The following is a 14557-nucleotide window of genomic DNA, read 5'->3' as shown; positions in this document are numbered from 1 at the left end:
CAAGTCACAGGCTCACACCCTATTCATATCTTAAATATGCCCTTAAGACAGGATTTGTGAAGGAAATGACAATGGGGAGGTTTTCCCACTTTGACCTTGCAGAGAAAACATTTGCTCAGTTTAGGAATTAAAATGGCTTCAGGTCGGTCTTCCTGTGCTGATCTATGTACGTGTGGTTATGAACATTACCATATATCTAAGACCTCAAAATACCTATCACACTTCTCCCCCCCCCCCCGACTCTCCCGTCCCCCGCAGACGGTGGGCAAGAGCAGCAAGATGCTGCAGCACATTGACTACCGCATGCGCTGCATCCTGCAGGACGGCCGCGTCTTCATCGGCACCTTCAAGGCCTTTGACAAGCACATGAACCTCATCCTCTGCGACTGCGACGAGTTCAGGAAGATCAAGTGAGCGGCCTGGGGGGCAGGGGAGGGGCTAGGGGGCCCCTCAGCAACACCCCCCAAGCAGAGGCCGGCCCAGAAGGGCCCCCCCCCAGTTCCTCACGACACCTCCTGAGGCACAAACCAGTCAGGGGTGGAAGGAAGGGCACCTGCAACCAGGGCTATAGCTCGGGATTGGAGAGGTGGGCCCCCGCCAGGGGCGCAGGCTGGGGGCACGCTGCTAAACCGGCTAAAAATGTGTTCATAAATATGTCTATAAATAGAAATATTGATTATTGCCTCATAAAAGGTTTTAAATAGAGGATGAATTGAATGGGGGGGTGGAGGAGAGGCAGAAAGAAGAGCTCCTTTGTCAGTGGTTAGGGGGCACAATCTGGACAGTTCTGTTAGGGGTGCAAGATCACGCCACCAAAGGAGCCCTGAAGGCGGCCGGGGTCTCCCCCTCCTCGTCCTCCTTGGGGAAGGGCAGGGCCATTGGAAGGCTCTCCGAAGGCAGCAAGGGCAGGCCTTCCTTTCAGCCCATAGGACCCCAGGGACAGTGGTGCTTCTGCCTGGGGGCCCCATTGGGTCTCTCTCCCCCCCTTTGACCCCCCTCCAATGTGGCATAAGTCACCCACCTCTCTGAGGGGCCAACAGGTCACCCCCTGTAAAGGTAGGTGTAGGGGGCAGAGATGCTTGTGACACAGCTTTGGGTCGCTTCTTCCTTCCTTCCTTCTAGGCCCAAGAATTCCAAGCAGCCCGAGCGGGAAGAGAAGCGAGTGCTGGGCCTGGTGTTGCTGCGAGGAGAGAATCTGGTCTCCATGACAGTCGAGGGGCCACCCCCAAAAGATGTAAGCAGAGCCAGATTAGGGGAGATGTTTGCTCGTGATCTTGTCCTTTCCCAGAATAGCTTGGTAGAGGGGTCCTGACAGCACCCCTTTAAAATTGCAATGCATCGACTAAGTCTGGCTTTTGGGGTTTGCTCTAAAATATTTACAGTCTGCTTCTGGAACTAAAGGACATACCAGTATATATTTATTTTGAAACGTCTACTTCTTCTACATATCAGGAATAGCACAGAATCAAAATTCAACATGGAGAGTACCAGGGAGGGGTAAGAAATCAATCAGAGAGGATGGGGATTAATGGTGGCAGAGAGGAGAAGGGCAGCCAAATATTCTTTGTTGTGGTACTTGGAAGAAAGAAACTGGAGTTTCAGGGGAGTGCTGGGAGAAAAGTCAGATTTTGGGGTTGGGAAGACAATGGTGAAGCAGATAAAGGTATGTGTCAGTCCATCCCCAGATTTAAAAAAATATATTATTATGCAAGTGGTGGCCTGACTCACTGATGAGCATGGTAGGTTTTTTGTTAAGAACTTCACCACCACCACCACTGGAAAACTGTCCTGCTGCAGTGACTGTTTGGCTCTTTCAGACTGGCATCGCTCGCGTGCCCCTGGCTGGAGCTGCTGGAGGACCTGGTGTTGGCAGAGCTGCTGGAAGGGGCGTCCCCGCAGGAGCTCCCATGCCCCAGGCACCCGCAGGCTTGGCTGGCCCCGTGCGTGGTGTTGGTGGCCCATCCCAGCAGGTAAGCAGGAGGCACGTCCTCCCAATAAATGGCTTGAGGGGGGAGGAGTCTGGGGCAGCTCAAGGACATTGGCATTGGATGTTTGCAGGGGAGGGAACAGCAGTGGATCCCTCCAGCTTGGGATCTCACTTGCAGATCTCTCAAAGCCTCTTCTCCCCTCCCAGGTGATGACTCCTCAGAGCCGAGGGACAGTTGCTGCTGCAGCAGCTGCCGCAACAGCCAGTATTGCAGGAGCCCCCACTCAGTATGCGCCAGGCCGCGGAGGCCCCCCTCCACCTATGGGCAGAGGGACCCCACCTCCAGGTAAGCAGCAACCCAGTTGCCTCCCCCACCCAGACTGGCAGAACCTGGGATGAAATGACAGTAACTGAGCACCATGAAGAGTTGGTGTCAAAGCAGGATTACTCTGAGGTTCACTTTGGGACTTTGGGGAGGGGTGGTCTGCGGAGTCAAGGGGACTGAAGTGGCTTCCTTTTCACTGCAGGGATGATGGGGCCTCCCCCTGGCATGAGGCCCCCCATGGGCCCCCCGATGGGCATGCCGCCTGGCCGAGGCTCCCCGATGGGCATGCCACCTCCTGGAATGAGGCCTCCTCCCCCTGGCATGAGAGGTGAGTTGGCTTTGAGCCTGAGTCAAGGGCTGGCTGTGTGGTGAAGCCAAAGCCAGAGTCCTTTTCTGCTGCCTGTTGGCCTCCTGTGCATGGAAATCTCACTGGAGGAAGACAGAGGCCTTTGAAAGGCTTGGAACTAAGGGGAGGGGAGGGAAGGGGCAAGGTTGTCCTTGGGGCGCAAGAGCACTGCTGCCCCCTGGGGCAGCACCTGCAAAGCTGATTGCCTCTGTTCTGTCCTTTCTAGGTCCTCCTCCTCCTGGCATGCGCCCACCCAGGCCCTGAGAGGTGGCGCTGTGAAGGGAGCCAAATTTGAGCCTTTGGACTTCTGTCTTGTTCACCCTGGGGGGGTGGGGGGGTTGTGTGTATGTTTTATATTTTGGGGGTTGTCATGTTGCCCTTTCTAATAAACACTGGGAAATTTCCTGCTGTGGTGGTGCAAGTTCATTCTGAGATTGAGCAAAGCAAAGAAGTCTAGGCTTCCTGGAGGGCTCTTCACCTGGGCTCAGGAACTTCAGAAGAGCCAGTGGCTCATTGGTCCAGCCTCCTCTTCTCACAGTGGCTGACCCGATGCCCCAGTGGGAAACCTGCAAGCAGCCCTCTCCCCTCCTGTAGCTTCCAGCAAGTGCTCTTCAGAAGCCAGTCACCAGCTTTTTGCCCCTCATCTTAGGTTCAGTGCGGGGAACTCGCGCCAAAGCCTGGGGGAGGGGGATGTTGCAGCCGTGTCCCTGTGGTTGCTGCTCAAGCATTCCTGAAGAGGAGGAGGTTGAACTTTTGCTAATCTGCAGCTAGGAGGCAGGCAGGAAAAGCCCCAGTTGAGAACTTGCTTGCTGTTTGGATACAAAAATCCCCAAATGGCATGGGTTGTGGGCAGTGTTACAGTCGCCAAAATGGAATGTCTACGTGCCATTTGGGGGCAAGACTAAAGTCTTATTTTTCCAATGATGGACCGACTGATTATCAGTGAACCATCTGGCTAGGATGACAACAAGGAGCTAGGGTAAGAACTTAAAAGTCGCTTGATCTATGGGCAGTCCAGAGTTGTCTTGATGGTGACACGGACCATTCATAATGTAAGAATATCCTTCACAACTGTGAGCAGAGCAGTGGGGTGGGGTAAGGGAAGACAAGCTACAACAATTAACTATAACATTGTTCACGGCTCCTGCCCAGGCTGCACAAAAAAAGCATATTGTGGAGAAAAAAGGTAAAAGAATTTCTCCCTCTCAACATTAGAGGCACGATACATATTTTTCTTGTTTGGTCCCATTTTGGACAATTCTTTTGAGACCAGTTATAAATGCAAATAATTGAGCTGTAAATAAATCATGATTTATTGCAAGATTTCTGCCATCTTATTACACTGTTCTGTCCTGACACTGGGAATTTTTGACTTCATATTTCACAGCACACTTGAGTGATACATTTTCCCAATTCCACACAGAAGTAGAGGTTCTCTACCATCATCCACACCTTTTTTTTAGAAAGTGTCAATGATACCTGTAGTCTCAAAAAAGTCATTTTTAATGATAAACACGTAGAATAATCTAGTTTTTCAGAACATGAACAGTTTCTTCCTCGGTGAGAAATGTTAAAAAGAAAATGGAGCTACAAGACACAGGCAAGCCAGACACTGGTGAATTCCAATTTTCAGGCCGCAACAGTGGGAAGCGGTCTGGCTTGTCCTTCCCAGGCCGAAGCTGCCTCCAGCTGCCCGGATGTGGCTGGTGCTGCTGCCTCCAGGAAGACTCACTTGGATTCCAAGTCTCAAAAGGGCCTCCACCATCCAGAAACCCGCAAAGGCAGCCCAGGGGAGCTCCTCCCTCACTTCTTCCTCTTGTACCTGCACAAGGACAGGAAGCAGAAAGCGCGTCAGTCCTCTGGTGGAAGAGGCAGAAGAGAGCCGGAGGGAGAGACATGGGTGGAAAAGGCAGAGGAGCACAGGAGCCTCACCTGGAGCTGGCTGCTCTGAAATTCCCTCCCTTCCTCCTTGAGCCAAGACCCAGGCGCTTGCGGTCTTCGAAGGAGGGCCTGCAGGAAAGAGACGTCAGGATCACGGCCAGGCATGGCCTCTGCTGACAGAGGGGGCGGGGCTGGCACAAGCCTGCCCCTCAAAGAGGTGGGCGTGATTCCTTTACTGAAGGGGGTTGGACTAGATGATTCCAGCTGGGGAACTTCTGGCCCATTTTAGCAGTTGGGATGATGGGGGGGGGGGCATGCACAATACTCACCCCGCCCGATACTGCTTCAGGGCTCTCCGGCTGGTGTTGGTGAGCTCCTCATCAAACACGGACGTCTTCTTCTTGTGCTGCTGCCTGGGCCCTTGAGGAACGTGGCAGAGAGGGAGATCCTAGGTTGAAGCCAAGGCGACCTGCAGCCTGGCAGCCCCCCCCCCCCCGAGAAGTGGAGCTGCTGCTTACCTCCCTTGGCTGCTGCGGACGGAGCCTCCTCGGGGATGGCCCTGGCACGCTTGGGCCGGCGATTCCTCTTGGCCAGACGCTCGGCGTACATCTGGGACTTCAGGATCTCGAACTGGGACCGCTCTTCCGGCTGCAGGGACAGCACAATGGGGGCTAGCAGTGCTTCCTCCCCCAACTCACTCACCAGCCCCTCAAAAGAACCGCCCCCCCATACACACACACTCAGCCACTGCTCACCGTCAGCTGGGCCGCCTTCTTCTGGGACTCCTTCATGAACTTCTTCCGCTTCTTGGTGCCTCGCAGTGCCAAGTCAAACTCCTGCAGGGCCTTGGCAACTGGGCGAGAGGAGAGATCCCAGAGGCAGAAGGTGAGAAGCCAGGCAAGGACAGAACCCCCTTTCACGGCCAAGGCCCCCCCTGCCCCCTCCCGCTCTCCTGACCAGGCCCTTACGCTTCTCCTTCTTCCTCTCCTCGCGGCTCTGGAACCAGCTGCGGGCAGCGCCCTCCACCCCTTCCTGAGCGCTCGTCTCCAGTTTCCGCTTGGCAGTGTTGATCTAGGAGGAGAGCAAAGTCAAGGGGCTGCTCTTGGGAGAGCCCCTCATTGGGCACAGCCTCAATGCCCAGGAACCTCGGTAGGGAGCCAAAGAAGGGCTGCCCCATGTTCCGTCATCCACCTGGCGGGGCTGTGTCCCCCGGGGGAAGTTACCACAAAAGGAGCCAACTAAAGGGGAATCCCGGAGGAGCAAAGCAGGGGGGCACTCAAACCAAATTGCTCTGCAGGAACTTGCTTGCTTCCTTTTGCAAAGATAAGCACTTCCATGAGCCCAGGCACCCCTAAGGCCTCCTCCCGTCCCCCCCCCCCTTGCTGCCTCTGCCTCCTCCTCCTCCTCCTCCTCACCTGGGCCTCCGAGTGCTGCAGCTCCCTCTCCTCGCGCTCCAGGCGCAGCACAGCGTAGACGTCCGATTCCAGCTTCTCAATCTTCTCCCGGAAGCGCAGAATCACATCTGGGGGCACAGGGCAGCCGCTCAGCCTCCCACGGTGCCACCCCTGGCCTAAGGGTGCCCGTCCCCATGCCCTGCTCCCCAACCCCTCCCTGCTGCCACCATGCTTACCCTGGGGAAGGACCCTGGCCTTGACGGGCGCCTTGGCGGCTTTCACGATCTCCTTCAGCATCTTGCGCTCCTCCTCGCCCACCAGGGAGACGGAGCGGCCGGCCTGCCCTGCACGTGCTGTGCGCCCCACGCGGTGCACGTAATGCTTGGTGGTGTTGGGCATCGTGAAGTTGATCACCTGTGGCGAGACAGGAGAGCCTCAGGAGAGCACCTGCGGGACTGGGCAAGGGCCCACCTGTCCGGCATCCCGCTCTCCCAGGGAGAAGCTGAGCAGGACCCAAGCTGGCTGAGGGGGAGAGCCACTGACCGTTTTGACACCTTCAATGTCCAGTCCTCGCGCCGCAACGTCCGTGGCCACCAGCACATCAATCTGCTCGTCCTTGAAGCGCCTGCAGACAACGGCAGCATCCACAGAGAGGGAGAGTCAGGGGCAGCCGGACTCTCTTGCGCCACCTCCCCACCCCCCACCCCCCCCCCCGCGCTTCAGTCCCTGCCTACCGGAGCCCTTCCAGGCGCTGCGCCTGCGAGAGGTCGCCATGCAGCTCCCCGACACGGAGGCCCATCAGGCCCAGAAGGATGTGCAGGCGGTGCGCTTGCTTCTTGGTCTGCGTGAAGAGCATCACGTGGTCCAAGAACGTCCGAGTCAGCAGGGCTGAGGAGGACACAAAACTCACAGATAGCCTGTGGAACTCACTCCCACAGGAGGAGGTGACGACCACCAACCTGGGATGCTTTGAAATAGCATGGGGGAGGAGAGGGCTTTCGGTGGCTCTTAGCCAGGGTGGCCATGCTTGGCCTCCACAGCCGTATCAGCAGTGCTTCTGCATTCCAGCAGCCGGGAACCACAGCAGAGAGGACTCTTGGGCTCAAATCCCTGGGCTTATGGGCTTCCTCCTTGGGGCATTGGTTTGGGTGCCTTTGGCCTGATCCTGCCGGCTCTTCTGACGTTCCTAAAAGCCTGGTGGATCAGCCCAACCGCCCATCTAGTCCAGCTTTCTCTTCTCATAGCGGCCCAAAAGAGGCCCCTATCAGGAAAGCAGCAAACAGGATCTGAGCCCAAGAGCGACTATCCGGCAGAGCAACCATTATGGCTATGTGCTCTGGGGTCAGAAGCTCCCCCTGAGGGCTGCTGGACCCCCACTCCAGGCTCCCACCTGCCACAATCGCCTCCCGGTCTCCCTCGCGGCTGGGCCGGATGCGGACAAACTCCTGGCGCAGAAAGGGGGCCACATCTGTGTTGCTGTTCACAAAGACCCGGACAGGGTTCTTCAAGGAAACGGAGGCCAAGTCTTTCACCTGCCAGAGAGGGGAAAGCTTCGTCAGCCCTGCCAGGAAGGTCCCCCTAATACTCGAAGAGAAGCAGGACATCCCGGTCCAAGGGAGATCACAGGGGAGTCGCTGTTCTGCAGCGCAGCACCAAGATTCAAATACATGACAAGATTCCTGCAGCCACTTCCTATCCGCCCAGCACATCGTCACAACTGCACCCTCCCCAGTCTCCTCTCTGGGTCTCCCTTGGTACCTCGTCTGTCATGGTGGCAGAAAACAGCATGGTCTGGCGATGTCGGGAACACAGCCGGATGATCTCCTTCATCTGCTCCTCAAAGTACTCATCCAGCATCCTGTGGGAGCGGGAGAGGCAGGTGAGCAAGTGGGGGGGGGGATGAGGCCTCCTCCTCCAGGCACAAAAGCTGACAGCCCAGCCAGCCTGTGCCAAAAGGCAGGTCTGGGCTAGGACCGAGATCCCAGGGGATGGGGCAAGGGAGCAGAAAACAAGAGGTGTGCAAAATAACACACAGGGTGAAGAAAGAAGAGAGGGAGATGTTTTTCTTTCTCTTCCTCATAGTACTGAAAGGTGACATGACGGCCATCTTCAAATACCTTAAGGGCTGTCACACGGCAGAGAAAACAGCCTTGCTTTCTCCCGCTCTGGAGGGGAAGACTTGAACCCATGGCTTCAAGTGACAAGAAAGGAGATTCTGATTGTAGACATACGGGAAAACTCTCTGACTGTAAGGACTGCTCGACCGTGGAACAGATGCCCTCAGAAGGTTGCAGACTCTCCTTCCTGGGAGGTTTTTAAGCAGAGGTTGGATGGCCAGCTGTCAGGGATGCTTGAGCTGAGATCCATGCATGGCAGGGGCTGGACTTGATGACCCTTGTAAGTACCTTCCAACTCTACTCTTCTATGACTCTATGGTACTAGAACCCCAAGGAGGCTCAGGGCAGATACAGGAAGGACTTCACACAGTGCATAAACCAGGTGTGCTGATGGCCACAAACTTGAAGGGCTTCAAAAGAGGACTAGACAAATGGACAGAGAAGGTGGCTGCCCATGGCTACTAGCCATGACAGCTCTGTTCTTCCTCCAGTGTCCAGGGCAGCCTACCTCTGAATATGGGGTTTTGGGGTTCACAGGTGGGGAGAGCATTGCTCTCGTGCTCAGGTCCTGCTTCAGGGGTTCCCTAGGCAGGCCTCTGATGGACTGCTGTGAGAGCAGGATGCTGGCCTGGGTGGGCTTCCTTTGGCCTGAGGGCCTCTCCCCCCCCCCACCTGCCTGTGCCGAGAGATTCCCCTCACCGGTCAGCCTCGTCCAGGATGAGGACCTCAACGCTGTCCAGGTGGAAGGAGGGGCAGTTGTGCAGGTGGTCAATGAGGCGTCCGGGGGTCGCGATGAGGATGTCGGGGCCCGAGCGCAGCGCCGCCTCCTGGGTCTTCAAGTCCAGGCCCCCTGCAAGGACACAAGCCGGGCAGGGGCATGAGCTCCCCTGGTGGGCAGGATGGGTGCAAACAAAGTCACGCCCCCCAAGGAGCCCTCTCCATCTCCGGGTCCTGCTCACTCACCCACGGCCAGGCAGGCGGTGACACTGGTGAACTGCGCCAGCTGCTTCGTGACAGAGTGCACCTGAATGCCCAGCTCCCGGGTGGGCACCAGAACCAGCACCCGCGTCACTGGGGCTTGGCGGGGCTTGTAGATCAGGCGCTCCAGAACAGGCAGAATGAAGGCTGCGGTCTTCCCTGAAGACAAAGACATAGGTCAGCCTCCTGGCCCACCCCAAGCCTTTGCCCCACCCCCCACTCCCTTGAACCCGGGGCTTACCTGTCCCTGTAGCCGCACATGCGCAGATGTCCTTCCCCAGGAGCCCCACAGGGATGCAGGCCTTCTGGATGGGGGTCGGCTGCTTGAAGCCCAGGGCGGTTATTGCCTGCCAATCACAGCCGTTGGGAAGAAGCCAGTGTGAGCAGGTCTCTGCCCTACAACTAGGCAAACGCTTAACTTGGAACGCACATCAACATGCCGCTCTCTGGCCTCTCAGAGGGACTGGGTCTCCAAACTGGGCAGTAATCCCAGCATACGATCATTTCAGGGGAGATGAATGGGAAAGCGGCCATTTCTAGCTCAGCCTTGTTGGCTACTGCCCATACCCAGCCGAGGGGCGTCTTCAGTGCAGGAAGGCTAACTACGTCACCCAAGGTGCTTGGCATGCTGGTTGGCCTAGCAGATTCCCAGAGAGAGAGACTGATCTACTCTCAGACTACAACTTATTTGAACTCAAGGGTAACATTTTATCATCTCGAGGCAATACTTCAGGTAATTTTGCTGATAGCCTACAAAGGCAGTAAATCCAGTCTTTCTGCAATCTAATACCGTATTTTTCCATGTATAACACGCCCCCTATTTTTGGGGACTCCAAATAAAGAAATCCCCCATATGCACTATCCATGTATAAGACAACCCCTAGTTTTAAACTTGAAAAAATAGGGAGGAAATATAGTCTTATACATGGAAAAATACAGTATATTATTATTATTATTATTATTATTATTATTATTATTATTATTATTATTATTACTACTACTACTACTACTACTACTACTACAGCCCCAGAAAGTGAAATACTTGATTCTGGTGGCTGGTTTGATTCTGAACGTCAGGTGGTTAAGCGCTCTCAGGATCTTTAGAAAATAATCAGAATTTTTAGGAAAGTGGTTTTTTATACTAGAGGAACCAATAGCAGAATGTGGTAGAATTTCTTATTTCAGCTTTGGACATGTAATAATGGAGAAGAATTCAACTAGATTTCAGAGCATTGAATTGTGTGGACTGAGGGAAATGAAATATCCCACTGAAGCAGCAGGAACCAATCTAGACAGCTGCTTTGACGGCAAATTGTGCATGCACAAAAGGTCAACACGGTATCTTCTTGTAGCATTTACAGCCTTCAGCCTTTTTGATTTGATAGACAGTTTGGTCTAAGCTGTTCAATACAAATATTGAAAAAAGACTATTGATTTTAATTTAAAACCCACATTCTTATGCTCATCTTAAAGTGAAAGCAGGTTAAATGTCCCCCTTACCAACCCTTTTTTAGCAAATAAACTGGACTGACTGACAGCCGACAAGGACCCCTTCTCCCCACATGAAGTGACCCTGGGATCATCACCTTCTTCTGATGCCTCCTCCATGAGACGTCCAGAGGGCGGGCAAAGCCTTTTCTGCTGTGGCTCCTCATTTGTGAAAAGCTCTCCCCAGAGAAGCTCGCCCGGCGCCTTCATTGCATATCTTTAAGTGCCAGGCAAAAACAATTTTTCTTCAACCAGGCCTTTGACTGATTAACCTTCTACAGCTTTTTAAATGTGTTGGTGGGAGGAGAGTGATGGGTTTGGTTTTGTTTTCTTATGTATTTTGTGGTCTCATTTTGTATTTTTATGTTGTGAACCGCCCTGTGACCTTCGGGTGAAGGCTGGCATATAAATTTAAATATAAATAAAGAAGAACTTTCTTCTTCCATCCTCCAACTACAGGCTCATTTAAGGTCCATTTACCCAGAAGCCTCGAGCCCTGATAACAGTACAGTGGAGCCTCGGTGAAAACGTTCGAAAACCAAGAAGCAATGGGATGGGAGGTCGGCAAAATCCATTGAGAAAAAAAACACACGCAGCGGACGTGTTTGAAAACAGAAGCAATTACTTCCGGGTTTTCAGCATTCAGATTCCGAAATGTTCAGCTTCCAAGATGCTCAAAAACCGAGGTTCCAGTGTATGATGAACATCCTAACGTTATCTTTGCTGCTAAACAGTAGTTTTTTGTTTTGCTGTCCTTCCAATAAGAGATACCAAACAAGCCTGCATTTTCACAGACCTGTTTCTTTTGTTATTTTGTTTGAATTAGGCAAGGCATGTTTGCCTAATTCACTCCTGGGGCCACAAAAGCTGTCAAATGTGATGACTCAGTGTGGGCTGAGATTTGCCCATCCAAAAGAGACCAGGCAACCACCTTCGCCATCTCCCTCTGAAAGAAAGCAGGATCTGGCTACCTTCAGCAAGGGCCGGGAGAGGTTCATATCTTGGAACGACAGGCTGTCATCGTACTGTGAAGCATCTTCAAAGAACTGCTCAGGTTCCTAGAAAGGAGGATCAGAAAGAGAAAGCCTGGAACACAGACCCACAACATGAGAGAAGGACCCCGGTTTCTGCAGGTACTCCTTCTCACCCAGCACCACCCAGCATCCAAAGGCTCACCTCCTCTCCACCTCGCTTCCTTTTCCGTCGCTGCTTCACCTTGAGTGTATCTGTAAAAAACCACACGACCCCCCCCACCAAAAGATGATCAGAACACATTACAAATCAGAGAGTAGCACCTCCTACTAAAACCTCGATTCATGCAGCTAGCTGCAAAAAGTATGTCAGCTGCCCCACTGTAAGGCACAGAAGATGCACACTTGCTCTCTTCTGCCCCGGTGCCTGCACAGCACATCCATCGCCATGGTTACCAGCTTTTGTGAAGATGCTCTCATCTGCCGAAGAGTACTCAGACTCCTCCTCCTCCTCCTCCTTTGCATCTTCCTCCTCACTTCCTCCAGCATCCACCTTGTCTACATTCTCCTGTGTAGCCTCCCCAGCATCTTCTTTTGCTGGCCCTTGTTTAGCTTGCTTTTCCTGGAAAAGACCCCCCCAAATGGGACATTGTTTTTTACTGCCCAGCCTCCTTCTCTATGGCCAAAGAGTTTATTGTCTTGACCAAAGACCGTAACAATTTCATTACAATTTGCCAAACTGTAACAAACAGCGTACAACAACTACGTACTCCAAAGCATCAAGCATATAAAGGGAGTCAGAGTTTGTATCATCTGCTAGCTCATACCTAGCTTAACTTCCATTAGACCTCTGAATCTCCAGCACAACTTTTTGCAATATTGTTTCTTTTTCTCATCTTTCTTGCAGCCAGAACATAAAGCACCACTTTATGTGACACAAATCCATTAGCGTCAAATACGCTAGGGAATTGTTTCTGCCATTGTAAGCCTGCTTCTAAACTTCCTTCTCTAAGATTCCACGATTAAATAATGGTCCACGGAACCAGAAAAACTGCTTGAAGATTCTCCAAGGGTCCCTACAAAGATGCAATCACACTGCAGGCACCTCATGCAAAAGGCAAAGCCCACACAGCTCTTTCATGGGTTACACATGCTGCTCCATCCAGAAGCTGATCTTGCATTAAGCAGAGGATTGGGCCAGAAGACCTTCCAGATGTATGGGGTTATGAATAGCCATCTGCCCTGACTTTGGGGTCCTGAAAATGGGAAGTTCTGTTGTGCTTAGATAAGTCATTCTGCAGTCACAGAGGTTCCCCTGCACATGAAACAGACCAGCTGGACACTTTGTTTTGGAGGATGCTACTTTTGGAAGGCAGCACAACATCCACACACAGGTGCAACAAGTGGTGGGGACTGAGGGGTATTCAGCACCCCCAAGTTTTTCAAGGAGGGGACGGGGCTGCCCCAAATTCCTTTGGCCCTGCTCCACCTCCTCCCTGCCGATGTCATGTGGGCAAGAGTGTGGAGCTGGCAGCCCTGCCTCGCAGCCTCCTCCTCCCTGCCTGAGGTCGCGTGGGGGGGGAGGAGGCCAAGCATGGAGCCCAGCTCTGCGCTCCCCATTCCGCACCCAGCGCTCGAGTACTGGCACATGACGTGTAACATGATGCAACACATGATGCGCCCCTGCAATGTCGAGGGCAAACTGCTGCCCTTATCCACGCAGATACAGGAACCCAGAAGATTCCAAACAGGTGGGAATTTCTAACCTGGGCTTTCCTTTTCTTTCTTACAGTTGCAATCTTCTCGTCCAGGCTAGTAGCGGATCTCTGCATAAGAGAAAACAAACAAGGTGAGTGCAGGAGTGAAACCCCAAAGATCAGAAGCTCCAGAACCCTGAGGCACGGAGCAACCTTCCCATCTGGACCGGGAACCCTGCTGGATCAGGCCAGGAGGTGGTGGTGGGAGGTTTTTTTGGGGGGGGAGTGATGGTGCAGAATATGTGCCCCTGCGGAGCCCCCCCCCCGCTCTCACCTTCCCCTTGAGCTGCCTCAGCACCTCCGCCCAGGGGCCTCCGCTGGGCCCCGCCAACGCCTCGGCAAACGCAAAGCCCACCGCGAAGTCTCCGCTGCGACCACCTCGGCCCACAGACACCTCCTAGGGGTTAGACGAGACAAGAGATGTGAGCGGAGACGGAGCGAGGGAGGGAGGGAGAGAAGAGGGGCAGAAAAGGAGGAGGGAGAAATAGAGAGAGAGCGAAAGGGGGAGAGGGAGAAAAGAGGGAGGGAGAGAGAGAGAGAGGGAGGAAGAGAGAGAGAAAGGGGGAGAGGGAGAGAAGAGGGAGGGAGAGAAAGAGAGGGAGAAAGGGGGAGAAGGAGAAAAGAGGGAGGGAGAGAAAGAGAGAGAGAAAGGGGGAGAAGGAGAAAAGAGGGAGGGAGAGAAAGAGAGAGAGAAAGGGGGAGGAGAAAAGAGGGAGGGAGAGAGAGAGGGAGAAAGAGAGAGAGAAAGGGGGAGAGGGAGAAAAGAGGGAGGGAGAGAAAGAGAGAGAGAAAGGGGGAGAGGGAGAAAAGAGGGAGGGAGAGAAAGAGAGGGAGAAAGGGGGAGAAGGAGAAAAGAGGGAGGGAGAGAAAGAGAGAGAGAAAGGGGGAGGAGAAAAGAGGGAGGGAGAGAGAGAGGGAGAAAGAGAGAGAGAAAGGGGGAGAGGGAGAAAAGAGGGAGGGAGAGAAAGAGAGAGAGAAAGGGGGAGAGGGAGAAAAGAGGGAGGGAGAGCCAGGCCCCGCCGGAGAGGAGGTGGAGGAGCGGGGCAGGCGCTGCCCGGCTCTCCCTCCCCGCCGCCCCTCGCCTACCTCGGCCTCGGAGCCGCTCTCCTCCTCCTCCTCGGCCTCCTCGCCGCCGGGCCCGCCCAGCCTCGCCCGCCATCCTTCCCCGAGCTCCATCGTGGTCTCGGAGGGACCGGAAGTGCCGGGCGCCGGGTGCGCCCCCGTAGAGCTCCGCCCGTCCGGCTCCCTTTCCCTTCCGCCGGGGACAGCGACCGGGGCGCAGGGGTTCCTCGGCGGGGCGGGGCCGGGGGGGAGAAGCGAAAGCGAAAGCGGGGGCGGAGCCAGCCGGGAAGGGGAAAGCGAAAGTCGAAAGC

At 54.3% G+C, this 14557-nt stretch overlaps 2 protein-coding genes across 2 annotated transcripts; one reads left to right on the top strand and one right to left on the bottom strand.

Moving 5' to 3' along the window:
* The first annotated feature begins 224 nt into the window (after nucleotides 1–224).
* LOC308587802 (small nuclear ribonucleoprotein-associated protein B') lies at nucleotides 225–3002 on the top strand. The gene is made up of 6 exons (XM_081195602.1): nucleotides 225–410; nucleotides 1123–1234; nucleotides 1818–1970; nucleotides 2135–2273; nucleotides 2455–2580; nucleotides 2825–3002. The coding sequence occupies exons 1-6, from the start codon at nucleotides 280–282 to the stop codon at nucleotides 2860–2862; spliced, it is 699 nt and encodes a 232-aa protein (XP_081051728.1). The 5' UTR covers nucleotides 225–279; the 3' UTR covers nucleotides 2863–3002.
* A 1083-nt stretch (nucleotides 3003–4085) lies between these two features.
* On the bottom strand, nucleotides 4086–14414 carry DDX27 (DEAD-box helicase 27). Its single transcript, XM_081196155.1, has 21 exons — nucleotides 14271–14414; nucleotides 13459–13581; nucleotides 13194–13253; nucleotides 11884–12049; nucleotides 11633–11682; nucleotides 11428–11514; nucleotides 9210–9315; nucleotides 8954–9127; nucleotides 8690–8840; nucleotides 7632–7731; nucleotides 7264–7405; nucleotides 6608–6761; nucleotides 6417–6498; nucleotides 6110–6287; nucleotides 5895–6001; nucleotides 5448–5550; nucleotides 5235–5332; nucleotides 4998–5127; nucleotides 4809–4899; nucleotides 4531–4608; nucleotides 4086–4420 (listed from the first exon to the last, which is right to left on the bottom strand). The coding sequence occupies exons 1-21, from the start codon at nucleotides 14358–14360 to the stop codon at nucleotides 4402–4404; spliced, it is 2289 nt and encodes a 762-aa protein (XP_081052281.1). The 5' UTR covers nucleotides 14361–14414; the 3' UTR covers nucleotides 4086–4401.
* Nucleotides 14415–14557: the final 143 nt, after the last annotated feature.

Source organism: Podarcis bocagei (assembly GCF_964188305.1).
Source record: "Podarcis bocagei genome assembly, chromosome: 5".
Classification (NCBI taxonomy): domain Eukaryota; kingdom Metazoa; phylum Chordata; class Lepidosauria; order Squamata; family Lacertidae; genus Podarcis; species Podarcis bocagei.
The sequence above is the reverse complement of the archived record's forward strand: the minus strand, read 5'-3'. Positions and strand labels throughout refer to the sequence as shown.